This window comes from Perognathus longimembris, chromosome 2 (assembly GCF_023159225.1).
Source record: "Perognathus longimembris pacificus isolate PPM17 chromosome 2, ASM2315922v1, whole genome shotgun sequence".
Taxonomy (NCBI): Eukaryota; Metazoa; Chordata; class Mammalia; order Rodentia; family Heteromyidae; genus Perognathus; species Perognathus longimembris.
This window is the reverse complement of record NC_063162.1, coordinates 32,218,579-32,245,101: the sequence shown is the minus strand read 5'-3', so window position 1 is coordinate 32,245,101 and position 26,523 is coordinate 32,218,579. Positions and strand designations below refer to the sequence as shown.

At 37.2% G+C, this 26,523-nt stretch overlaps 1 protein-coding gene across 2 annotated transcripts; it reads right to left on the bottom strand.

Annotated features, from left to right (window-relative positions):
- Window positions 1–1,093: 1,093 nt before the first annotated feature.
- Atad1 (ATPase family AAA domain containing 1) lies at window positions 1,094–26,523 on the bottom strand. Of its 2 annotated transcripts, none has more exons than XM_048338756.1 (10): window positions 26,376–26,523; window positions 22,198–22,372; window positions 19,396–19,494; window positions 16,699–16,819; window positions 13,695–13,895; window positions 13,153–13,259; window positions 10,516–10,605; window positions 7,949–7,999; window positions 5,233–5,366; window positions 1,094–2,733 (listed from the first exon to the last, which is right to left on the bottom strand). In XM_048338756.1, exons 2-10 carry the CDS (start codon window positions 22,357–22,359, stop codon window positions 2,613–2,615), a joined length of 1,086 nt encoding a protein of 361 aa, XP_048194713.1. In that variant the 5' UTR covers window positions 22,360–22,372; window positions 26,376–26,523; the 3' UTR covers window positions 1,094–2,612. The 2 variants fall into 2 exon arrangements, with proteins under 2 accessions (XP_048194713.1, XP_048194712.1); XM_048338755.1 differs by lacking the exon at window positions 26,376–26,523 and adding an exon at window positions 25,714–25,916.

The following is a 26,523-nucleotide window of genomic DNA, read 5'->3' as shown; positions in this document are numbered from 1 at the left end:
GTCAGGACTTTTTCACACTGCCATGAGCAGTTCTCTAGCCTCATTCCTTTAACTCCCAGAAACTGTTTCCAGTTACCATTTCCCAGATGCCCTGTTGATGTTCGCTGATCTATGCATGACAGCACAGGCTGAGGAAGGTAACCTGCGAGGAGCTCAGCATTGAGTTCTCCCCAGGCCTGTGCCTGTGCAGAGAAGAGGTCGATGGGTAAGTGGTGCTCTTATCTACAAACTAGACAGTTTGACCCCTGCACCATTACCCCACTCAAGAGCAGATGGGGAAGGTGGGGACTCAGATCTTGGCCCTCCAAGCTATTTGCCCTAACTTGGAAGACTTGTATGGGAGTTGCTTTCTTGCTTCTCCACCAGGGCTCTTCCAGGGCCAGTTCCTGGGGCCCACAGTTCCCAAATGATGACTGAACCTAGGCTTCATTAGTTGTTCAAATGACTGTACTCCTACTCCATACTTTCAGTGCTTGAGGAGGGGAGAGGAGGGTTATTTGAAATAATGCAAAGTGGCAATAGAAAATTCTCTCTGCTTTAAAGCCCATGGACTACAAAAGAAGTGGTCTTTTTCTATATAAAGTTGTTGCCTCCTATATGTTCTAATTTTGTTTTATAATGTAATTAACAGAAACAAACTCAGAGGTGCCATGTCCCGGGGGGGGGGGGGGAATTAAAACAAAAACAAATCAACAGGATAGTGATTAGCTACTAAAACATAAGCTATAAAAATTTATGTAGAGGGCTGGGCATATGGCCTAGTGGCAAGAGTGCTTGCCTCGTACACATCTTCGAAGGCCTGGGTTCGATTCCTCAGCACCACGTATGTAGAAAACAGCCAGAAGTGGCACTATGGCTCAAGTGGCAGAGTGCTAGCCTTGAGCAAAAAGAAGCCAGGGACAGTGCTCAGGCCCTGAGTCCAAGCCCCAGGACTGGCCAAAAGGAAAAAAAAATATATATATATATGTATGTATATATATGTATATATATATACACATATATATTCCTCATTGTGAGGTAAAACCTTCCTATACACAAATTTTATAAACAAACAAAACCCTCAATATTTAAAATAATGTAAAAAGCTCATGGATTAAGAGGGACCCCTTTATTATACATTACAGAATAATAGTATCTAACGGTTATTAAAAATGGGACACATTTTGAAGTTTTTGGTTATTGTATTTGGCATTCTTTTTTCCATCACCCTCACAATCATCAGTTAACTGTCTGCTCGTTGCACAGGGTTCTCCTCTAAACTCTCCCCACCAAGTCAAAATGGGGGAAGAAACTATTCAGCAGGTTCTTGGAAGACTATTCATTCAAGAGCTCAAGAGTAAAGATTGAGGGCATAAGGAAATACACGCATCTGAGAAATAATTTAATCTTGGATGATTGAGAAGGCAGCTTAAGGTCTGTTGTTGTGCTCTTTTCCTCGTGCTGCGTGCTTGGGTGCCTGTGACAGAATTCTGGTTAGTAGAATTTTGAACAATAACAAAATGTTTCCTATGTAATCCACATAGCACAGAATGACTACTACAGATAACATGGGAATTCTAATGTGTCCATTTGTACTTAATGAGGCCAGAATGAGAAAAAAAACATTTAAATTAGTTACAAAATGAATATCTTTAAGTACATTTAGTAATGGCTACTTGCTTTAAACTATTATTTCATTTTTGGCGACCAAATTATATTTAACCATAATTAAAGAACATGTAACTTTTAAATAACATTTAAAGAACATGGTTAAAACAGAACTGTTACATTAAAAGAAAGGAAAGTCATATACAGACATGTACTGAAGGTCACTGAAGTTTCTCCAACCCATTCTTTTGAAAGGCTCCACCCTAATGTAAGTCAATTTATAATATTTTTTTTAAAAAAAAGTCTACTCAACATGCTAGCAGAAAGAGGTGAAATCGGTCTGCCTAACAACCATTCCATGCTGATCACTGAACAAGTAATTTTATTTGATTATCCTAACAACCATTATAATTTGAGCCACATGTACATATGCAGCTGTGGCTAATTCAACTAATCAACTGCAGACAGAAACTTGGGAAGCCTAAAACAAATGACAACCAGAAATGGCTGAATCATAGTACCAGTGAGATACAACCTTAAAGCTTGGTTGTGCTATTACTACTTGGTACTTTTGGATTCAGTAATTGGGGTAAAAAAAAGTTTCTGTATTCAAATATATCTACAGAATGTCAATAAAAAATGTGCGGATATATACATTTAATATACAGACATCCATACACACTCACATACACACATGCTCACAGGTCTAGGAACCAGCACCCAACCACATTCCCACTGCTCATTACGTACTCAATGAATCATGACTTAAGACCAGCTTAGATGCTATAAGGCTATAACAACATATGGCTAAAGAGGTCAAACACAAGCACCCACACTCAGGCTGGGTTAAATTGTTCCTCCTCATGATTTTTGACAAATAGTAATACCGCTTTTATACCTATACCTCAATAACTTAGTATAAAACCATACACATGGACTCCCTCACTGTTCTGTGAGCACTTTCCATGAACTGATGAGAGGACACACCAAACTAGATCACTGAACTGTACAAATGACCTTTACTCTTAGTCTAAACAAACATGAGTTAAAACATTCTGAAATGCTGCATCCTTTGATTTCTTCATCTTTTCAATTGCCCGATGCAGGTCCTGCTGTTGCACAGGCCGGATTTCATCTTCCTCATGACTGAAACACAAACAAAACCACCAAATTGTCAAATAATTTAGAAATACACCTTCTTAAAATATTTCCCAATATTTAAAAAATGCATATGGTTGGTAAGCCAGGCACTAGTGGCTCAAGCCTGTAATTCATCTCCTCAGGAAATTGAGATCTAAGGTCTGTGGTTCCAAGCCAGCTTTGGCAGTAAAGTCTGAGACTTACCTCCAACTAACTGCAAAAGGTGGAAAAGGGTGGGGGTGGGGGGGTCGCAGTGGAGGTGGAGGTGTGGCTCAAGGGATAGAGCACTAGTAGGCCAGCCTTGAATAAAAAGTGCAAGTACGAAATCCCTAAGTTCAAGCCACAGCTCCATCATGTGTGAATGCACACACACATATCAAACAACGAAAATATGTTTTAAACAAATTTGTTTTCAACTCTACAAGAATTTAGTAGTAAGGTCTTTTCCTAGTCAAGATCCCAAAGATACTTAGAGCCAATTCCCTTGGTATTACCTATGCATATTCAAGTTGTAAGAGAACTACTGAAACCAGCCCAAAATAACAATATTTTTAAAGCAATGGCTGCTTAAAACAAAAACCATGAAAGTCAAATAGCTGGCTAAAAAAGTCAAATACTTTACACCAAAAAAATTAAGTATATAACATTATCATAAGATGAAAATTTTACACAATGTAAAGGTATGCCAGTTTACCAGAACAAGAAGAAATCAATCAAGAAATAAAAATTTACTCCTTTGAATTATGCATTCCTAGGCAAATACTCATGTATATTGAGCTTTTGACAAACTGGAAGGAAAATTCATCCCTTTTAATAAAAAAAAAAATCCAATATTCCCCATTTTAATTGTGAAAAAAACAAGTATATTATACCTCCTATGTAATTCAGACATTTAGGAGAAATATTCAGGGAAAAGTCTTGATAACCCATCTATTAGCTAGATTTTTCATACTGAAATATGAAATTTCCAGGGATCAAAAGTCTTCATTAATTTACCTAAGCAAAACTTATATACTCAATAGTTATTTATTCTAAGAGTAAAGATCTTTGGATCTGGATATCATGCTGTACACCACAATAATCCCAACACTTGGGAGGCTGAGGTGGGAGGATTACAAGTTCAAGGCTAGTGTGGGTCATAAGGTTAGTCTGTTTGAGAGAACCAAAGAAGGGAGAAAAAGGAGAGAGAGAGAGAGAGAGACAGACAGATAGACAGACAGGAAGGGAGGGAGGCAGGCAAAAAGTGACAGAAGACAAGCAAAAATAAAGATTTTTAGAAGGAAGATACTTGGCTGCAGTAGCTGAATTATTCTGGCAATAAATAAATTGGACGCCACTGTCCACATGGGGCCTGGGGATGGCTCCTGAACTAATGCATATAGTTACTACTACCAAACATGAAACTCAGAAATCAACATATATGTAGCTACTGCTTAACATGCTTTCATGAAAACCATGCTATAAAAAAAGGTTTGGCAAACAGTACAAGAAATGTATCCAATGCCTAAGGTATGAAACTATAACCTCCCTGTAATTCAGTTTGATAATAAAAAAAAAAGTTTCTGAAAAAAAAAAAGGTTTGGGTTATCTAGAATGAAACTTCAGGAAGCTTAGAGAGAAGAAAGAAGCAACAGTTTAACTCATTTAATACAATCTCCTCAAACTATACTGGTTTACTAAGTCACAAAAGTTCTTTGTTAGAGGGCTGATATTCTGGAAAAACAAAAATCACAGTATGTTACAGGTTCTGGGAAAGTGGGCTTGTAAGAAACTTCCTTAAAGGCCAAAGCTCTATTCTAGTACATTTTTGCTGGAATAATGATGGTACAGAATTTATTTCTCAAGCTCATCACACTTCATCTTTAAGTACAGTTTGCTGACGTGATCACTGGTTTGTCTGCTAAATACAAAGTCCTCAACACCTTTACAATCCTTTCTTTATATGTGAAATTTCTAGAAGGCAGGCATTCATTTTTATATAAAGCAGAGTTTCAAAATGCAGAAGAAATCTAGGGATGCTAGAAAAACTTGTTTTCCTAACAGAGGACAAACCTAGGTTTCTGTCAGCTTTCTACAACCCATTTCATAGTTACCAGTAAAAGAAATTCAGCCTTTCCTCCCTTCATTCTTATAGAGTTGGGTAACATTTTTTGCTGTCAAGGGTATATGTAATATCATTCAAAAGCCATACAAAAGTACAAATACAAGTAGATGGCAAGGGCAGATAAAAGGCATATATATGAGAAGTGTATGAGTCTGCTAGACCATGCACTAAATGATTCTGAGGGCTTTGAAGGCCTTATACTTACTGCCCATTGACTAGCAGTTGCCACTCCTTTTCCCCATAGCACTCCCTCCCTTCATTTTCAGAACCCTCCTTTGTCAAATAGGGAGGTGGTGTTGCAAAATCAAATTTATCTTTTATTTCAGAAACAAAATAATAATAAAAACTAAAAGTTCTAAAAGGCTTGCCAAATACTAGAAGTCAAGCCTAAATACACATACCTTTCTTCTGATGTAGAGTTCACGTATTCCCTAACACAGAGAAGGGCAGCATCTCGACACATCTCTTTTAGGTCACTTCCTGAAAATCCATCAGTTTCCTGGGCAACTTCTAGGAGATCAACATGTCTATCCACCTTAAACAAACAGGGATATGCTTATAAAACAATGCAAAATACACCATGCAAAGGCTATTTCCAAATATTGATCTTAAAAACAAAAAAATTAGCACAGAAGGAGAAATATTTTTTAGTAATACTTTCAGACTGGCTACTGATGGCTCACACTTGTTATTCTAGCTACACAAGAGGCTGAGATCTGAGGATCATAGTTTAAAGCCAGCTGCAGCAGGAAAGTCCTGAGACGATTATCTCCAATGAACCACCAGAAAACCAGAAATGGAGATATGGCCTAAAGTGGTAGAGTGCTAGCACTGAGCAAAAAGAGCTCAGCATAAGCACGCAGGCCACAAGTTCAAGCCCTACAACTTAACAAAAAACAACTCCCAGTTGCTAGGAGCTGGTGGGTCACTCTGATACTAGCTACTCAGGAAGCTGAGATCTGTGGATCTGAGCCAGCCCTGAGTTCAAGCCAAACACCAACAAACAAACAAACCTTTCACAATTTCTAGAAGTTGTTTGTTTGTGGTTGTTGTTGGTTCTAGGGCTTGAATTCAGGGCCTCTAGCTTGCTAGGCAGATTTTCTCTTACTGCTAAGTCACATCTCCAGCCACTTTTTGCTGATTACTTTTTAGGATAAGGTCTCTATTCTTACCTAGGCAGGCATCTAGTTGCAATCTGCCTATGTTAGACTTTCTGTCACAGCAAGGAAAACAAGTATGCAAAACACCACAACCAGCCCTTCATGAGAAGGTGTCTCACAAACTTCTACTCATTAGCCTCAAACTTTGATCCTCTCAATCTTAGCCTCTCAAATAACTAAGATTATAAAGATAAGCGTTGAGGATAAAGTGTTGAGGTTTTTTTCTTCATCTAACCCACAAAGGCTTAGAAAATTATCATTTAACTCCCATTATTTTTCATTAAGAATGAAACAAGAGTGTTCAAACTGCATATGCTGATAGGAAAGAACACTTTCAAACATTGCTGGATTTACTTTGAGAAAAGCCATAGAGTTGCCACTTATATAATATATTCAAGATACTTGGCAAAAAGGCTCTATAAAACAAACTTGACTTAAAATTCTTTTGAAATGTAATGTTTTAATATTCTTCTACCTCCACACTACTTAAACATTTAAAAGTTTTGCTCTCCAATGTAAGTTTACAGCCAGACCATTTAAGTCAGTACAAATACAGGCTTTGTAGAAAATAACCACCACATTAAAATTATACACAGATTAAGAGGAGAAAATGAGCAAGAAAAATAATTTATGATAACTATGACCATCTGTTAGCTGATGGTAAAATACTAAGCTATATATATACATACACACACATTATTCTTATTTTATGTGAGGTCATTTATGATCATTTTTGTTTTCTGTTAAGAATCATGAGATTAACACTGACATCATCAAAAATGTATTTATAGCAATATTTATTCTCTTAAGAATGAAAATTAAAAACTTTAATGAGACAACTGCTTTTCACACCAATCATGTTGGTGTTAGGTGCTATGACCTTCTATTGTCAAAGCTACAGGGAAAAAGGTATGGCTGTATGAGGAAACTGTCATAGACAACTTGGCAATAGCAACCCAAGTACAAACACCCTACTGATGGATCTAGAAATTTCTCCTCTGAAAAGCTCACTCTGCTCATATCCCTACCCAAGTATAAAATGACAAAATGACACATACAAGTTCATATAGCCATAAGTTCAATATACTATTTTTATACTAGTAAAAGAACAGAATCAACCAAAATGCCCTTCAGTATGGAACTGATAAAGTACAGCATAGAACTATAATCCTGGAATCCTTTGTAGTACAATCTATGCAGACAAAATAAAACACAGAAAAATATATACCATATGAACTATATAACTATACATATACTATATACCAAATATATAAGCTATAAACTATATACTAATATAGAATGATCTTAAAGGTAAGTGTAAAAAGCAGGTAATAGTGTGCCTGCCTAATATTAACATGATTTATGTAAAAATGCAGAGAAAAATATATTCCAATTTGCTTCTAATAGGCTTAATATCAATCTGAGGATATATAGATGAAATATAGCAGAGGAAACTTTTCCTGTATATCATTTAATGCCTATGTTATAGTGCTTGAACCACGTGAATATATTACTATGTAAAAAGAAAAAGAAACCTTGCCAGGTACTGGTGGCTCATGCCTGTAATCCTAGCTACTCTGGAGGGTGAACTCTGAAGATCTTCAATTAACTAACAAAAGAGCCGGAAAGGGAGCTGTGACTCAAGTGGTAGAGCACTGGCCTTCCAGAAAAAACCCAGGGACAGAGCCCAAAACCTGAGTTAAACCCCCAAGACAAACAGACAAACAGACATGGGAACGTGCATGCACACACATATGTACTTAACCTAAAGCTTCTTAGAGAAGATTTTCACTACAAGATTTCATGAATAGTTTTGACTACAAGTTTCATTACAAGTTTCATGAATGGTTTTATTAGTGATTTAGTTCAAGTTCAAAGCTACATTATTACTTTCTCTCTAACATGACTTTATATTATAAATATATTCAGGATGAGGAAATCATCATTCTCTACTTACGTTTTCATTTTTTAAGATGAGCTTCAGGATTGCTTCTCTTTGTTTTAGAGCCTAAAAACAGGACAATTTCCAGTCAGCATAGATAGATAACTTATAGAGACAGATAAGATAAACAGCATGAGCTAGTTTTTCTTATTCACTATTTGTGAACTACCTGATAATACCTATATGGAATGACAAAATTTCTGATAGATGTCAAAGCAAGGTCTCAACCTGAGAATTTGTAATCATTAGTGATTGTCCTAATGAATTATATTTTTTAATCTGCATCTTAAGTGCATATAGCACAAGAACTGGGAAATAATGTGCCTTTAATATTTGAGTGAGTGAAGAATTTCTACTAAGACTATATCTTTTCACATAGCTCTGTGATTTTCATACTTTTCTTTCATTTACTTATGAGAATTTATCAATGCTGTAGGGTATTTTTTATCAGGAAACTAGGAGACATATCCTTTCAATTCTTCATTTCAACATGTAATCTCCATATTCACTAATATTTATTAGCAAACTTTAGTTAAAACAGGAACTATGCTTAACTCCTTTACATATTACCTTATATAGAGTAAATATAGATGGCTTTTTAAATTATCATGGCTGAATTCTTCCTTATTCTCAAAACAGTTGGTTATGAGTATCAGGTCAAATTACCAGAAAAACTCAATTGTGCTTTGTAGGAATGTTTATTTGATATGCTATATGATTACCAGTAATTACTTTCTTTAGAGAGACGTTTTAAGGTAAGGTCAATAACACACTTTGACTTTGTCATTACATCAGAAAAAATTACCTTGTATTAACAGTAGACAGTTTTTGCTGAAATTCATTAACTCAGTTGACAGTGCATACTATATTAAATTTACAACTTTAATTAATAAGTGCTACATCCTATGTAATGTCCTAGGCTCCATACTACTTATACATCAAAAACCTTAGTTGTCCATAGGCTTACAACTAATTACTGATAAAAGACCACTAATCCTGGTGTTGACAATTACTGAAATAAACTACTTTTCTCTAAAATATTCTAATCTCTTGCTTTTAAAAAATGTAATAAAGCTCACCTAAACATGGCAGCAATTGACCTTTCCAATCTCACCACCACTTTCCCTTTGGTGCTCTAATGAACTGCTCCTAAACTGACTCTCTGAACTGAGTGGATCCACCCCTTTCTTGCCTCTGTTTACAGTGCTAGAAAGTTCCTGCTTGTCCTACCAGCCTTCAAGGCCCAACTTAATTCTGTAAATTCTACTATCTCCATAGATAAAATTACTAGTTTATGTTATTTCCGCTTCTCACAGCTTTTAAAAATACACATTTGTGCCTAACGTATGAAACTGTAACCTCTCTGTACATCAGTTTGATAATAAAAATTTGAAAATAAAAATAAAAATAAAAATACACATCTGTAAGCCATACTTAACATTACTTATTTATCTGTCTTCTCCTGAAACATAGTTCTTGGAGAAGAAAAGTCACATTCCATTCTCCAGTATACATACTGACACATACCAATGCTCAATAAGTATTATACTAAACACAATGTATAGTCTCATATTATGCCAACTCTTCACTGATTTATCAAGAACTTTTCAAATGGAGCAATGAAGTATGTAAAAATCATCAGGGAAACCAAAGGTTTTGACTGGCAATAGTTTATCATAATAACTTTACAAGCTGGGTGCTGATGGCTCATGCCTGTTAGTAACTGTAACTACAAAGAAAGCTGAGTAGCTTTTAAAAAATGCTAGAAAGAAGACAAGCAATAGTTTAGTCTCATCCATACATCTGTAATCTTTTTTTTTTTTTTTTTGATCGGTTGTGGGGCTTGAACTCTGGGCCTGGGTGTTGTCCTTGAGCTCTTCAGCTCAAAGCTAGCACTCTACCACTTTGAGCCACAGCACCACTTCCAGTTTTCAAGTGCTTTATTATAGATAAGAGTCTCAGGGACTTTCTTTCCTGGACTGGCTTTGAATTTCCATCTTCAGATCTCAGCCTCCTGAGAAGCTAGGATTACAGGCTCTCAGCTTTCATTCATACATCTGTAGTCTTAAAACAGTACCTTAGTTTCTGGAATCACTACCCAATCAAAGGGGAGGCACTAATAATTATTTGCCAATAATTATTCAAATATACCCCACAGTTACTCCTCATGTGAAGCCTTTGGAGCAAAACAATCCTTTGACATTTGTCACCAAATTTTACTCTACAATACTCAAAACTATAATTTAAATTTTCTTATGTATCCTCCTAAAGTACATTACTTACATTACTTGTACATCTAGGCCAATTTGAGGTAATTACATTCTTGGAAGAGAAATAAAATCACTGATCACAAAAGAGAGAGAGAGAGAGAGAGAGAGAGAGAGAGAGAGAGAGAGAGAGAGAGAGAGCACCCCTGACTCAGAAAATGAAAAGGATAGAGAAGAATTGGGTTTCCCACCCAATTCCTTCCATGCCCATCATAAATGATTCCTATGAAGCAAAACATTCCCTCACTAAAAACCACAGCTAAAGACCTGTTAAAAAAAAAAAAAACACCATATAATAAAATTAAGACCACCTACAGGCTGGTTAATATGAAATCTTGTGGGCATTCTTCTCATTATAGCCGAGTCAAGGTCTTGAGGGCGATTTGTAGCACCCATCACTATGACCTAAATATATAAAGACAACACAAAGTATTAAACACACCAATAATATTCCTCGCACTCCTTATTACTGAGACATATAAGATAAAGAAAAAGAAGTATGTGGCTTTTGTGAAATTTAATTTTCTTCCAATATTACTCAAATGTTTATACATAAAATGGAAGTTAATCCTAATGAGATTTGTTAATAGCAAATCTAGATTTCTATTAATACATATTACTGGGTTTTCTAGTAATTAAAGTATGTACTGTTCAGCTGCAAATACCATTACTGAAGAACATAATGAGTTTTTATATTTTGGGTAAGAACTGAACCCAAGGCTTCACACATGCTGGGAAAACACCTATCACATGAACTATGTTCCTAGTAGTCTTTTATTTTACAAATTCAATGAGTACTTTTGTCCAAAAATTGAAAGGACTTAAAAAAATTGTATTTTTAACCTTACATATGGAATTGAAACCTCTTTCTTTTCTTTTTTTGCCAGTCCTGGGGCTTAGACTCAGGGCCTGAGCACTATCCCTGGCTTCTTTTTGCTCAAGGTTAGCACTCTACCACTTGAGCCACAGTGTCACTTCCTGCTCTTTCTGTTTATGTGATACTGAGGAATCCAACCCAGGGCTTCATACATGCAAGGCAAGCACTCTACCACTAAGCGTTATTCCTAGCCCCTGGAATTGAAACCTCTTTGTACAACAACTTAATAAAAAAAATTGTATTTCACAAAATATAATTCAATAAATACACTATAGGCGTTTAAGTCCGAAGACCCTTCAAATCTTTTAACAATATTTTGAAAAGAATGATTCTTAAGTCTGAAGAGTCTTACATATTTTCAAGTCATCATCTCACACTGAACTATCACAGCACTGAAGTTGCTATCTTCTCAGTTTTAAGTAAAACTTCAAGTAATCCTACTTCAAGTAAAAGCAAGAAAGTAAAAGTAAATACCAAAATGCTGGGTTAGGGAGTTGTAAGTGTAGCTCAGTGCAGAGTGTTTTTCTAGCATAGCTGAGGCCCTGGGATCAATCCCAGCACTGGAAAAAACAAAAAATCACCACCAACAACAACAAAAAAAAACACACAAGTAACCATTTTGTATCAACCCAAATGAAGACAAAAACGGAGTTAGTCAAAGACTAAAAGACAAGGGGCTGGGGATATAGCCTAGTGGCAAGAGTGCCTGCCTCGGATACACGAGGCCCTAGGTTCGATTCCCCAGCACCACATATACAGAAAATGGCCAGAAGCGGCGCTGTGGCTCAAGTGGCAGAGTGCTAGCCTTGAGCTTGGGAAGCCAGGGACAGTGCTCAGGCCCTGAGTCCAAGGCCCAGGACTGCCCCCCCCCCCCGAAAAAAAAAAGAAAAAAAAGACTAAAAGACAAAGTCAAAAGAAGTACATTTGTAAAAGACCTCAAAACTTGAATATAATCTAATAGCATCAACCTTTGCCCTCCCAAATGAAAATGGTTTATTTATTTTTTTGTCAGTCCTGGGGCTTGAATTGAACTCAGGGCCTGGGCACTGTCCCTGGCTTCTTTTGCTCAAGGCTAGCAGTCTATCACTTGAGCCACAGCGCCACTTCTGGCCTTTTCTGTTTATGTGGCACTGAAGACTCGGACCTAAGGGCTTCATGCATGCTAGGTAAGAACTCTACCACGAAACCACATTTCCAGCCCTTGATTTATTATTGTATAGAAACGCATTTCTCTAGTAATACCTTATTTCTGCCTAAGGAGTTTTAGATTTCTAAAGCAGAACTCCTCAACTGGTTAAAATATCCACCAAGTCTAAACTCTTTCTATTCTTTACATTTAATGATGATATGCAAGAACCTCAGAGCTAAATTACTTTCAATTAACTAGTTTGCCACCTGGAGGAAAAAAAGTTTAAGTACAAATACAAATTTAAGCAATGTTAGTTCCACAACACAGTTCAATTCTGTATTTGGATTAAATGGGTCTATTACCAAAAATGTAGGGCTCAAACATACTTTTTTATTAACTTGCTGAAGTTTGTTAAAACTAGTAAATTTCCCACCAAATGTGAAACTGACAAGCTTTACATGTGATTAACTGGACTAACAGCTAAACATGAAAAATGAGTGTGAAAAGCTACTTTGCAACAGTACATTTACAAAGCAATCGTGATGTGGAAGCCTGCTGAAGACAATCATGTCCAGCTGCAGGCACATACAGCGCCATGACTGAAGCAATCATTGAAAATGGACTGAAAAAATGGGTGAGAGTGACCAAATGTCATCACATTTCTTTTGGTTACCACTACTGATGGAGTCAGAGTGACGAGGCACAAATGGATGTCACTGTCACCCAGCACCAACTACACAGTGAGTGTGGGTTTCTCCTTCTGAATCTGGTAGCAATCATCAAAATGTATCAAAAGTTACCAAAACTCTGTTTTGAATCCTATCAGTTAATGATAAGTATGAAAACTACAAAAAAAAATTTTGTACCAAAGTATAGGAAGCAACACACAAAATTCTCTACTGGTGACAAAAACAACACAAGATTGAGGAAGACTTTGCTTAAATACCTGGCAGCTGTGATCAGTATCCAATCCATCCCAGAGACTCATAAACTGAGCCTTCATCATGGCGGTAGCTTCATGGTCAGAACTTGAACGGTTTCTTAGAAAGGAGTCTAAAATGGGAACGTTCTTCACTTTAGAAACCAATAATGAATTATTTACTCTGTATATAACTTAGAATCACTGACTTAAAAGCTGACAGCTTTATGAAGAATTACAAGGAAGCAGAGAAAGGTTATCTATGCCTTTTCAGATATCCTGATCTGATATCCCTGGTAAGTTAGAAACACAATTCCTAACTTGTGGCTTTTATAATACTACATTATGTCAAGAGGCAGAAGAGAAACAAAGACGCTACAGTATCAGGCCCTTCCAAGTGGAGCTTAGGCCTGGTCTCAGCACATACACGAACACAATTTCATGTTTCCATATATAACGGAAAGGATGACACTTATCAGGATGCACTGTACATATAAAATAACATGTTGAATCAAAATGCTTTTGTAAAACTAATAAAAATAAATCAAATGCTCATACAGGAAACATACCTATTTCGTCTATAAAGATGATGGAAGGTTGTAGCTTTATGGCAAGGGAGAAAACAGCAGCAGCCAGTTTCTGAGATTCTCCATACCACTTATCAGTCAGTGTTGAAGGCTGAAGGTTAATAAATCGACAGCCTGCTTCTTTGGCTGTAGCTTTGGCAATCAAGGTTTTACCACAGCCTGGAGGCCCATAGAGAAGAACACCTGGAAATCAAGAGTATTTTATTACTACCTTTAAGAATATGTTTACTGCAGCTTATGAGGTAATTAACAATTCTGTACATACATCTTCCTAATATTCAATTATTTTATTATTGATCTTATTTTTTATTTTTATTTTTTTGCCAGTCCTGGGCCTTGAACTCGGACTGAGCACTGTCCCTGGCTTCTTTTTTGCTCAAGGCTAGCACTCTGCCACTTGTGCCACAGCGCCACTTCTGGCCATTTTCTATATATGTGGTGCTGAGGAATCGAACCCAGGGCTTCATGTTTATAAGGCAAGCACTCTTGCCACTAGGCCATATTCCCAGCCCCTTATTACTGATTTTAATAGCAGAAATCTATAAGCTTTGCCAGTACATGTTAATATTTTCAAACACTGAGATTTTTAATTTAATCCATTTACATGTTAAAATGTGTGTTAGTCATAATATGAATCTTCTACTGATACTTTTTGTGGAATGGCCCTGAGAAACAAAGAAAATAACAATCTAATATTTTATTTAAAGCTGAAAACACAGGAATGACTGCAGGTGTTTAGATTATTACATTTCATTATTTTATCACAGAATTGATTATACAATGTAGTAGCAAATAGCAAACTCATGTATACATATTAATTCTCAGGCTTTTTATAACAAAATGTTCACTCAGAAACTTCTATAACATAACTTCATAAAAGTATTCAGTACTTTTAGAATATCTGATTTTTTGACTTCTCATTGACTTCTCATTTTGAATAAACTACTTCTAGTTTAGCTAATTCCTTGCAGGTTAAGATTTTCCAATTCTCCTCACAGACTGCAACAAATACTATTATTACTTGAACAGCAATTAATGTCAGAAGATTGAATACACAATTAAAACTTATATATCTTCTGGCAGATGCAGCTACGATAGCAAAGTCACAATAGCAATGTCTCACTTGATCGGAATGACATTTATGAGTGTCACATTTATCCACGGAACTATTTGTCTTCCATTCCTGTATGTATCTTAGATTTCAATAAGCTTTATATTCTCTCTCCAGTGAGCCTAGCAATAATATTAATGTGGCACCTTTTCTATATCCTGTAAGTGGTTGTCACAATGTTAACATGCTAATATTTTATATAATATTTAATGTGATAAATGTCAATGTAACATATTTGTATTATTATTTAGAAAGCTTTTAGCTAGTTTAATTTAGTGTGACATTCTCCTAACCCATTTCAACAAATCAAAAAAGTTTGTGCTTTGAAGAAGCTTAAAAATTCGCACTCACAAAACAATTACATTGAGGAAAAATTGTTTGCTGGTCCTGAGGCTTGAAGTTAGGGCCTGGGCTCTGTCCCTGAGCCTCTCTGTGGTCAAGGCTAGTTTTCTACCACTTTGAGCCACAATGCCACTTCCCACTTTTTCTGAGTACTTTATTAGAGACAAGAGTCTCATAGACTTTCCTGTGAGGCTAGCTTTGAATCACAATCCTCACATCTCAGCCTTCTAAGTAGCTAGGATTACAGGCATGAACCACCAGTGCCTGGCTGACAAACCCAAATTTGAGATGATTTTCATTAGTGTCAAATATACTACCTTATCAGTAACCAATTTTCATTTTACTTTTTTTTTGTTTTTTGGCCAACCTGGGTCTTGGACTAAGGGCCTGAGCACTGTCCCTGGCTTCTCTTGCTCAAGGCTAGCAGTTTGCCACTTGAGCCACAGCGCCACTTCCGGCCATTTTCTACATATGTGGTGCTGGGGAATTGAACCCAGGGCTTCATGTATATGGGGCAAGCACTCTTGCCACTAGGCCATATTCCCAGCCCCTCATTTTACTTTTGAAACAGGGTCAACTTCTATAGCTCAGGCTGGTCTTGAATTTGCTATATAGACACCAATGGACTATATTCTGCCTTCTTCTGCCTACCTAGTGCTGCAAATACAGGTGTGCACCATAATGCTCAGGTCATCTTTCTTTTCCTCATCATGTACACTTTACTTCAATGGTCTTGAATAAACCTTAAGTATAATTAATGTTTTCATGGACAAGAATAAAGGGATTATAGAGATGCAGCTATAAGCACTCTAAGCTGTTAAAAGTTACACCTATGAACAAGGAAGTTTTCCTAAAACAATGTTACTTAACATCCAGTTAACTCTAATACTACAATCTAATAATGGGTCACCAGAAAGGGAAAAACAACAAAATCAAAAGAAAACAGAATTATCAAACAACCAAAAGACACCTTAGCTTCAAAACAAAACAAACCCATATTGTGATTTGGTTTGCTGTTGTTTTGTTTTTCGGTCATGGTGCTTGAACTGTTCCTGAGTTCTTATGGTCAAGGCTAGCACTCTACCACTTTGAACCAACCACAGAGCCAATCCCTGTTTTCTGGTGTTTAATTGGAGTTAAGTGTCACAGATTTTCCTAACTGTGCCGGCCTTGAACTGTGATCCTCAGATCTCAGCCTCCTGAGTAGCTAGGATTATAGGAATAAGCTACCAGTGCCCAACCACTGACTTGGGTGTTTTTAAATCTTAACTTACTTAGAAGTAACAAAAAGGGGTTTTAAATATTTACTATGACATGTAACAAAGAAAAGAATTTATCTAAATTTCATATGAAGAATTGGCAATTACTTAAAAACCATCATTTATAAAACAGTTCCTTGGATCTCAGCATTCTTTTCAGAATCTAACACTAAAATACCACTTCTATAATAGACCTCTTTTCTAAGTGTTTTAATGGCTTACGTGAAGGTATGTGTATACACACGTTATTACATTATATTATGCTATACTATACCTTTTGGAGGCTGAAGAAGCCTGGAATTTTCAAACAAATGCTTCTTTTTGATTGGTAAGATGACTGTGTCTTTCAGGTCTGTAATGACATCATCTAAACCTGCTATATCACTCCAAGTAACCTGGCAAAAGTTAAGTTCAACAGGAACATGAATTTTACAACTAAAGCATACTAACAAAAGCTAAAAAGCAAAAATTCCCTTAACAGCGAATCAATGATATAATATGATATTACAAATAAACAGTAAAGGTTAAAAGCATATATTAACACAAGGGAAAATTTCACAGTAGTAATAAAATTAAAAATTCTGTACTGGAGTAAGAAATTTAGCCATCACCTTTTTATTATTAGAAAAAGGGAGTGTTGCTCGATGGCAGAAAGCTTGCCCATCAGTACAAAGCCCTGGTTCAACCCCCAGGAATGGACACACTAAAGCAGGTACTTAAAAATCTGCAATTCAGTAATCTAATCAACTGAATTTGTTTCATTTATGAGGAGGGAATACTCTGCCATTAAGAGACACAGAAATAGCTCAGACTACTCCTATAGCCCTGGCGAGGGGAAGAGTTTACCAGGACCATGTGTCATACAGGATGTTGTCTTATTCAACATAAGAACTTCAGAAATAATGTCTATACCTACTAAACTGGACATCTATTTTTCTTTATCAAAAACTGAAAATGTTGCTGCACTTGGTGGCTCAAGCCTGTAATTCTAGCTACTTGTAAGGTGAAGGGACCGGGTAAGGGTTATAGCCAGACATGGTATCAAAGATCATGGGATTCAATCTCAAACAATGGCGGGGTGTGTGCCTGTTACTGCTTGGCACAGTGACATATACCTATTATTCCAGCAACATGGGGAAGTCCAAATAGAGGAGAATCACAGTTCAGCCAGCACAAGCATAAAACAAGACCCTACCCTGAAAATAACTAACACTTAGAGGCTAGAGGCATGGCTTAAGTGGTAAAGCACCTGCCTTGCAAGTGTGAGCCCGAGTTCAATCCCTTGTACCTCCAAAAAAAGAGGAAAACTGTTATAAATAGGTATATGTATACAGATATTTTTTCAAGATTTTTGCTTAAAATTTTTATTTTGTAAGTAATATTAATAGATTTACTTTCTTTACAATTTAACAGAGGAGAAAAAGGCAAATCTAAAGAAAAACTAACACTAATAGTAGCCTGCAACAAAATACTGTTAGTAGACTTATTCAGAAACAAATTTGGCTAGGGCCCAAGAGGTATCATTTCAAATTCATAAATCAAACTGAAATGGAGCTTTAGGGATGGGTGGCAGCTCAAGTGGTAGTAATTGCAAACACCAGTCCAACTCTCACCAGTCCAACTACCAAAACCAAACAATTCACCCACCAAAAGGTTTATGGCAGAGTGGGTTTATATTTCTCTACACACAGATGTTTAAGGCACTGTAGATTTTTATTTTCTACATTTGGAGAATAGTTTTCATACTTTATTCTACTTATGTCAATATAACAATGTATTAGACAAGCAAACCTGAGTATATATCTCATAAAATATTCATAATATCTGATATCTGATCCTCCAAAGAAACAGAAATTATATTATAAAATTATACATCAGAGAACATAAAAAGGAAATCATCTGACAAGGCCATGAATAGAAAAACTGGGATTCAGGATCTTATGTTTCTATCACAATGCATTATAAAAATTTAGATTCAGGGGCTGGGAATTGGCTTAGCAGTAGAGTGCTTGCTGAGCATGCATGAAACCCTGGATTTGATTCCTCAGTACCACATAAACAGAAAAGGCCAGAAGTGCCACTGTGGCTCAAGTGTGCTAGCCTTGAGCAAAAAGAAGCCAGGGACAGTGCTCAGGCTCTGAGTTCAAACCCCAGGTCTGGCAAAAAAAAAAAAAAGATCCAAACTATAGTTCAAACACATGACTTGAAGTTTTATATACCTCAAAGACAAATATATATAAATACAAACTTTAGTAAGCAAATGTGTTGCGGAGTTATTAATACAGCAGGCCTAAGACTGCTACCTTTCGAAAGGCTTTCTTCTAAGTTGGTTCCTACCACTTTTTTTTTTTTTTGCCAGTCCTGGGCCTTGGACTCAGGGCCTGAGCACTGTCCCTGGCTTCTTCCCGCTCAAGGCTAGCACTCTGCCACTTGAGCCACAGCGCCGCTTCTGGCCGTTTTCTGTATATGTGGTGCTGGGGAATCGAACCTAGGGCCTCGTGTATCTGAGGCAGGCACTCTTGCCACTAGGCTATATCCCCAGCCCCTCCTACCACTTCTTGATAAGAACAGCTCACTGTGCCTAAACTGTACCAACAATGTGGCTTATGGTTTATTTCTTCTTGGAATCAATCTAGAATTTTGGTACACATAGAGAGAGTACAAATGAATAGCTCCCAACAGAAACCCTAGACCAAGTCTCTAGGAAGCTTCCTGAGAAGCAATATTGCATGTGTTCTCACTTGATACAATAATGAAGAATGTTCTGTGTGACTACACTTGAAGAGTATGCCTGGCTTTCTGCAGGCTTCATCTCACTCTCATTTTCCTTTGCAGAGTCTACCTATCCATCTATGTAAGAAATCCTATCTATGTCACCATGTGCAACTCCTACAGCATTAACCCACCCCAGTTTGTGGTCTCTCAGACCTTTGAAAAATGCTACAAACAAAAAAAGATTAAAGATACTTACGTGCATGTTAAGAGGATCTACTAGATGAGCAGCAATACTCATTTCATATTCTGAAAGCTTCACATTTTTCACACCAATTTGCTTCATTAGTTTTTCTGCCTATAAAGAGAAAAAAATCAACTTCCTTTTCTTTGATATTGATACTGGCATTTCAAAATATATACATATGAAATCTCAAAAGCAATGAACAAACACACAAGGAATTTCTAGATTTCTTGGTCTTTTCCCATCCTGAGCTCCTAAAGAAAATACGTGAAGTCTCACTTCATGGAAACCAGGACAATGAACAACCTCTTGGCAAATGAAAAAACAGGTTATCTGATTAGATCATATACCTCCCAGTACAGGCACACATATATAGCCTTATGTGTTTTCTTGTGACTGCACCTGTAAAATCATCAGTAAATATGACAGCCTTCATAGATTCCTTGAACCTCACGAATGTGCTTCATTTGTCTATAAATCTTTCATGTTGGTTTCATGATTCTTTCATGAAAAGTACCAATTTTAGCACTGGTAAAGACAATAATTTATTCTTTTTCATTATGCTGCCATAAATGCAAAGCCATCCCACATGTGCTCTTTTTTGGTAATGCTTTAAAATAGCAGATTAAACCAGGGACATTTTGGCCCCTGGAGGGACATCTGGCAATATCTGGAAATACTTCTGATTTTCACACTTCAGGGTGCTATCAGCAACTACTCAGTTAAGGCAAGGATGCAGCTAAGTCATTCCAAAAGGCACAGAAAAGCCCCCTCCCACAACTCAAATAATTATCAGACCTAAAATGTCAATTGTGTCTGAGAAGCCCTGCTTGTCCTTATTTCCTTGTTACTGTAATCGTACACCTGTGATATCAGCTGCTCAGGAGGCAGTGGCAGGAGGATTACAAATTCAAGACCAGCCCAGGCAAAGTTAGCTCTTTTGACCCTATCACAAAGACACAGACACATCTACCATCCATTTTTTATTCCAAGTATAGACATTGTATGAAATAGAGTCATATGCCCTGAAAATCCTCACCCCTGTAAAGTCCTCTAATGAAATTTCTCCTCTCATTGCCAATTAAATATCCAACCTGTCACAGGCTAAATTTCCCCAGGATCATACTAGAGGTTACTGACAAATATTCTGTTTAAGCCAACCTAAAATTACTTCTAGGTTAATGTTCCTGATTTGATGCAACAGTGCCATCTTAAAGTCATCATCTTTAAAACTGCACATGTTCCAGTGATAATATAGCAACCACAAAGTATGCTATATCCAGGTTCTTTTTGCAATGCCAGTCTGGGGCGTGAAGTCAGAACCTGACACTGTCCCTAAGCTATTTTGCTCAAAACTAGTACTCTACCACTTGAACCAAAACACCACTTCCAGTTTTTTGAGATCAGACTTTCCTTCCCTGAGCAGGCTTTGAGTAATGATCCTCAGATCTCAGTCTCATGAATAGCTTGGGATTACAGGTGTGATCCCCCAACATAGCCATCCATGCTTTTTGATTCAGTACTGTCTTTTCTAGCCACAGTCATACCCTGCTCCTTTCACATTCATATTTGATCTCTGCACTCAATTTGCATTCTAATTCCTTCATTCCCAACTGAAATATACCCCAACTAAAATATATCTGGCAACACCTGACTTCCTAAATGGCCTGGTTCATCATTTCAAGGAAAGAATCCACATTAACCTTAGGATTCTTTTGTTTCCACACATAATTACAAACACTTATTTATTCTCTGAGTCTCTCTCAACCATGCCATTCCTTTTCTGACTCTCTATTCTCAAGCTCTTCGCTATCACTATGGTCTAACAGATCTTGCTTCTAGTCTCTTCTAGCTCCAATCCTCTTACATACTACTATGAGTTATGTTACATGCCCACTCAAACATATTTATTTCCTTGTTTAACCATCACTTATAGAGAAGTCTTCAATGGGTCAACAGCATATTTCAATAGCTGGCCAGAATGCAGTGCGGGGGGGGGGGGGGGGAAGGAGGTGGAGGGAATGCAAAGAAGCCCTTGACCAAGCAAATCACATGGCAGTCTTTTCATTCTGGATATTTTAAACAGTAATAAGCTAAAAGTGGAGTTCTCCTCCTGGCTTGGTATTCAGAGCCCTTTTCCATGTAATCCTCTCCCTGAAGGTTCTACTTCACATAAACCCTTCCCCTCTACCCTGACCAGACCACTCTAATAGGTCCTGTTACTTCTACCTCCACTGAAGAGAGCAGATGAAAAAATAAAAAATTACAACTTTACTTAATAATCAGTAACTTTTTAAAGCAACAGCTGAAATTTCAGTGTAGTCTGTTAAATTTAAGACTGCCAGTTAATCAACATTATTCATATTTCACATGTCATTCCAAGCAAAATAGTAAAGATTGATTTATTTAAACTATTAAGTAGTTGTGCAAAGCGGTTTCAACTCCATAAGTCAGATTATGAGTATAATGCATCTTGATTAATATCACACCTTCCACTGTTTCCCCTAAGATAAATTATTTTGTCTAGTTTGTTAAAAGTTGTATCTATTTTTTCATTTATAAACTGACAAAACTATTCTGTAATAAAATATTGTATTTCATTCATCGTTTTCTTCTAACAAGTTGCAAATATAGTTAAAAAGAAATCAGTTGATAAACTAGTACTTTTTGAGAAAATGTCAAATATGTGTAACAATGCATTCCCTTGTGGGTTTTATAAAAATTCTCACTAATTTATAATTATACTATATTCTTAGTTGTGGAGGAAAAATATTTACTACATCTAAGACAAATGATCTTCAAATATTTCAATCATACCTGTTTCTGAGCTTCTACTTTCTGCTTTCTGGTTGGATCAATTGCATCTACCATCCATTTGATGGTAAAGTATGTTACTGCACCAAATATTGTTAAACGGAAAATTAAACCAACAACTTCATTCCTACTCAAGGGACGAGAAAAGGCTTCAGCATGTACCATCTTGATTGTTAACCTTAAAAAACAAAGAGAAATGTCACTAAGTAATTATTGCATTAAAAATATGTATGATTGATGAAGGAGACTGAACTAAGCAAGTAAAAATAACTAAGTCAAAATCCGACATTAACCATAAAAAAAGTACTTCATTTTAAGGAGAAATTGATGTTTAAATCTTATGTAAATATAGGTAAAGCTTCTCTTAAGAACTGGAGTAGACTAGAAACAGGTTTATTAAATAACAGAGTAAGTAGTGTCATGTGGGAAAATACAATAAATCCTTAATTTACTTTTCATCTTTTAAGTAAAGATTTCAAAATCTGGAAAACAATGACTAACCCTAAAATGAAGAAAATTAGTCCGACAACAAAATAATTGACCAATATGATAAGAATTTCTCCTACCAAGTGTAACATAACACGATGGACATCTATATACACACCAGGTAAATGTTTCTGAGTGAAATTCACACTGTGAATGGGCTCACTTTTTTCTCATACTTACCTTTTCTTGTTTTGGCAGTACCTAGATTTGGGTACTATGGGCCTGCACTTGCTAGTCAGGCCCACTCTACTGCAGAGCCATGCCTCCAGCCCATCCTCATACCGACTTCGAAAGATTACAATGCCTGAGTAAATTTAATTAAATATAGCACTTTCTCAATAACTGATATGAAATATTTTGGGCCACCCAACTGCCCTAACAGTTCAACTAAAGATGAAGCAACAGAATTTTGAAAATCTTTCAGCCAAGAAGTCTACCATAAGAATACAATACTCTCGGGCTGGGAATATGGCCTGTGCTTGCCTCATATACATGAAGCCCTGGGTTCGATTCCCCAGCACCACAAATATAGAAAACGGCCAGAAGTGGCGCTGTGGCTCACGCGGCAGAGTCTAGCCTTGAGCAAAGAGAAGCCAGGGACAGTGCTCAGGCCCTGAGTCCAAGGCCTGGGACTGGCAAAAAAAAAAAAAAGAATACAATACTCTCATTAGAACAGAGGAGGAAAGGAGGCAATGTGGCTGCTTTTATATATTTATTAGTATATATATATATGTATGTATATATACAATATTGAATATATGTACATATGTATGTATACATATATACATGTATACATACATACAACAATCCTAGCTAGGCTACCATGGCATTCATTCCACTGGCAAAAGCAGTCACTATACAAAATAAGTTAGTTAGAGATGCTATGACTATCAGATTTGGGGAGTTTCAAACACTGACATTAAGCCGTTAATAACAAGGTTGTGTGATACATATGGGAAAAAAAGAACACACGTTTTGCACTCACCTAAAAAAGGAAATAAATCAGTTTGAACATCTCAGTAACTGGTAAAAATTAGTTGCTGCACATATTAAAATCCAATTCTAAAATTGTTTCTCTTTTTACTACCATTAAATATCTATCATTGCCTCTAAAACAGCTCCAACTACTTCTTTACATTTTAAAATCCCTCTTCCATACTTCCTTCCCATTCAAGAGTATGTGCTTCTCCTTAATAAAAGACCTCCAAGCCTTTCCTTTACAGCAGCCAAGACTACCTAGTCAATGAAGTATTTTATCTTTTATCATTTCTCAATGGGAACATTCAATAGCTGGAGTCATTAGCATCTAAAAATATCACATGGAGCTAGGCACTAGTGACTCACACCTGTAATCCTTGAGCACAGATGCTCAGTGATAGCACCCAGGCCCTGAGTTCAAGCCCCTCAACTGACCCCCCCCCCCAAAAAATCTGCTATTGCTAAGTCAGTCCTCCTCTTCATCAGCTGACAGAACTCTTGGAAGAATCAATGAAGGAAAAATGCAGAAATAGATATACATACATATGTTATATACGTACATATTATATCTCACATGGATTTTCCCTTCAGCCCAGTATTCACATTGCATGCTAATGGGCTATTGTCTCTCATTCATTCAAAATTAGTCAAATTTTATCCAAACTTTAAAAACCAACTTCATCTGTTCCATGAAATCTCAAATCACAAAAACTCTCTATATTGAACACTTAGCTCTACTACATTTTTTTTTGTGTGATTACTGGCCTTACAGCTATGCTACTTAACAGTTTAAAGCCTTAGAAGCAGGACTAATAACTATTTTAATTGTCAAACAAGACAATTTAAAAGCTATCTGTTCAAAATATAAAACTGTAACTTAAAGAGAAAAGAAACCTCCCATTCAATCATTCCAACGAAGTTACTGCCAGGCTGCAGAAGGAATTCCCTAAGTCAAAATTCCCTAATCCTCTATTACTAGGAGTCATTCACAAAAATAGCTACATTATTTAATTTAAACCTAATAAAAAAGTAACTGAAGGCTTTATTGATGTTAAAGTAAATTAATTCCATAAGCACTTATTGAACACCTATATAAAACCTCCTGTATAGTGGATATACAAAAGTGGTAGGATAAAATTACATTGGCTTGTTATATCAGTTAGAAAGGAAGTCATTCGACTAAAATGTCATGTAACACAAATAACACCAGCATGTACTCTTGTGTGTGAGAGAGAGAGAGATTATGCAACACTCCTAAGTCAAACATTGGATTATTTAGTCTTTATTCTGACAGAGTAAAGTTGAAAAGGTGGTTGGAATATGATTACCAATATGTAAGGTATTATTCACAGTTTGAAAGAATCTTATAGGGCAATAAGGGCTTTTATTAAACTGTGAATAGTGGTTACATTTCAATAAAATGTTTTCATTCGTTTAAAGTTTGAGTTGGTAGTGAAGAAACTGCCACCCACTGGATGTTCACTGAACTACAAGAACAAAGTAGGGCCATTATCAAAGCACATTTCAAAGTCATCGAAGAGAGTAAAAATTTTTAGCTCTATAAACATGTGAAGACACAAAAGGCTTCTTCAAATAGTTTCCCGTTCTGAAATCATTCATGAAAACAGTACAGATTAAAGACTAACAATATCACTTCTCAAAAGTTTGCCCATCTTTTCAAACGACATCAAAATCCTGACATGATTCTGAAATTTATTGCTTTGCAGACTGTAACTGAGAATACTTTATACAGTACCACAGATGGGATGCACTCATCTATCACTCATATAATGCTGGCATACCGGTAATGCTAGGCTCATCTATCATTCATATAGTATTAATATATCTGTAATGTTAGGCTGTTAGAATCACAGTATCATTACAGTTTAATCCATAGTAAACGACTCTGCTGCACACATCAGAAAGGGAGCCTATTCCGATCCATCTTATATAAACACTTAATCTCAACAACACGAATACATACAAATATGTACCTATAACTCAGAAGTGTTAAATTCTGCAAGACATAGAATGGTTCGGTTACGTCAGGCGCACCTGATACCGGTTTCAATTTTAAAGAGTGCCCATTTCAGAATAGAAAGCGAAATCATGCTTCATCACTGGGCAATTCCGGGAGAGATTAAGAGCCGAACATGGCGTTCATTCGGCAGTGTTTCTCTCCTACTTCACTGCAGTGCTGTTCGAAGGATTTCTAACGCAGAGTCCCAAGTCCTGCATGCAGCAGCCTAGGACAAAGGAGGCCCGCCAACCTTCACGGAGAGGGCAGGTTATTATTAACATCACCATCAAGACCCACATCCTCTTTTGCACAAAGTGATTAACGGCACTGGCTCAGCGCTCAGACCCGACCCACGCCGGCCTCCTTTGCCTACGAGCCCGGGGACGGAGGTCACTGGGGAAGAACCCCGGACCCCCCAGCCCAGATGGTCTACAGAGATGGCATGGGGTGGGGGGGCCGCGTCCAGCCAGCCCGAAGAGTCCAGGCTGGAGGCCAAGGCGAGGCCCGGGACGCCCTTGGAGGTTAATCCTCCGGTACCAAGGGCTGCGAGGCGCTGGAGGGGGCGGCGCGGAGGTGCAGACGGAGGGCACGCCGGTGACCTTTCGGGCTGGACTTCCCAGATCGGAGTCGGTTCCTAAAGGATCTCCGAAGGATCCTGCACGCGCCTAGCAAGAGCCCGCAGGAAGCCGCTACTCACCCCGAGGCAGAAGCAGTGGCGCGACGGGGGACACTCGCCCGGCCTTGCACAGGAAGGAAATGCGGTCTGGGAGAAAACGCTTCCGGCCGGAGCCGCGGCCCCGCCCCCCGCCCCCGACACCGAGCATGCGCGGTCGGTCCGCCTCGGC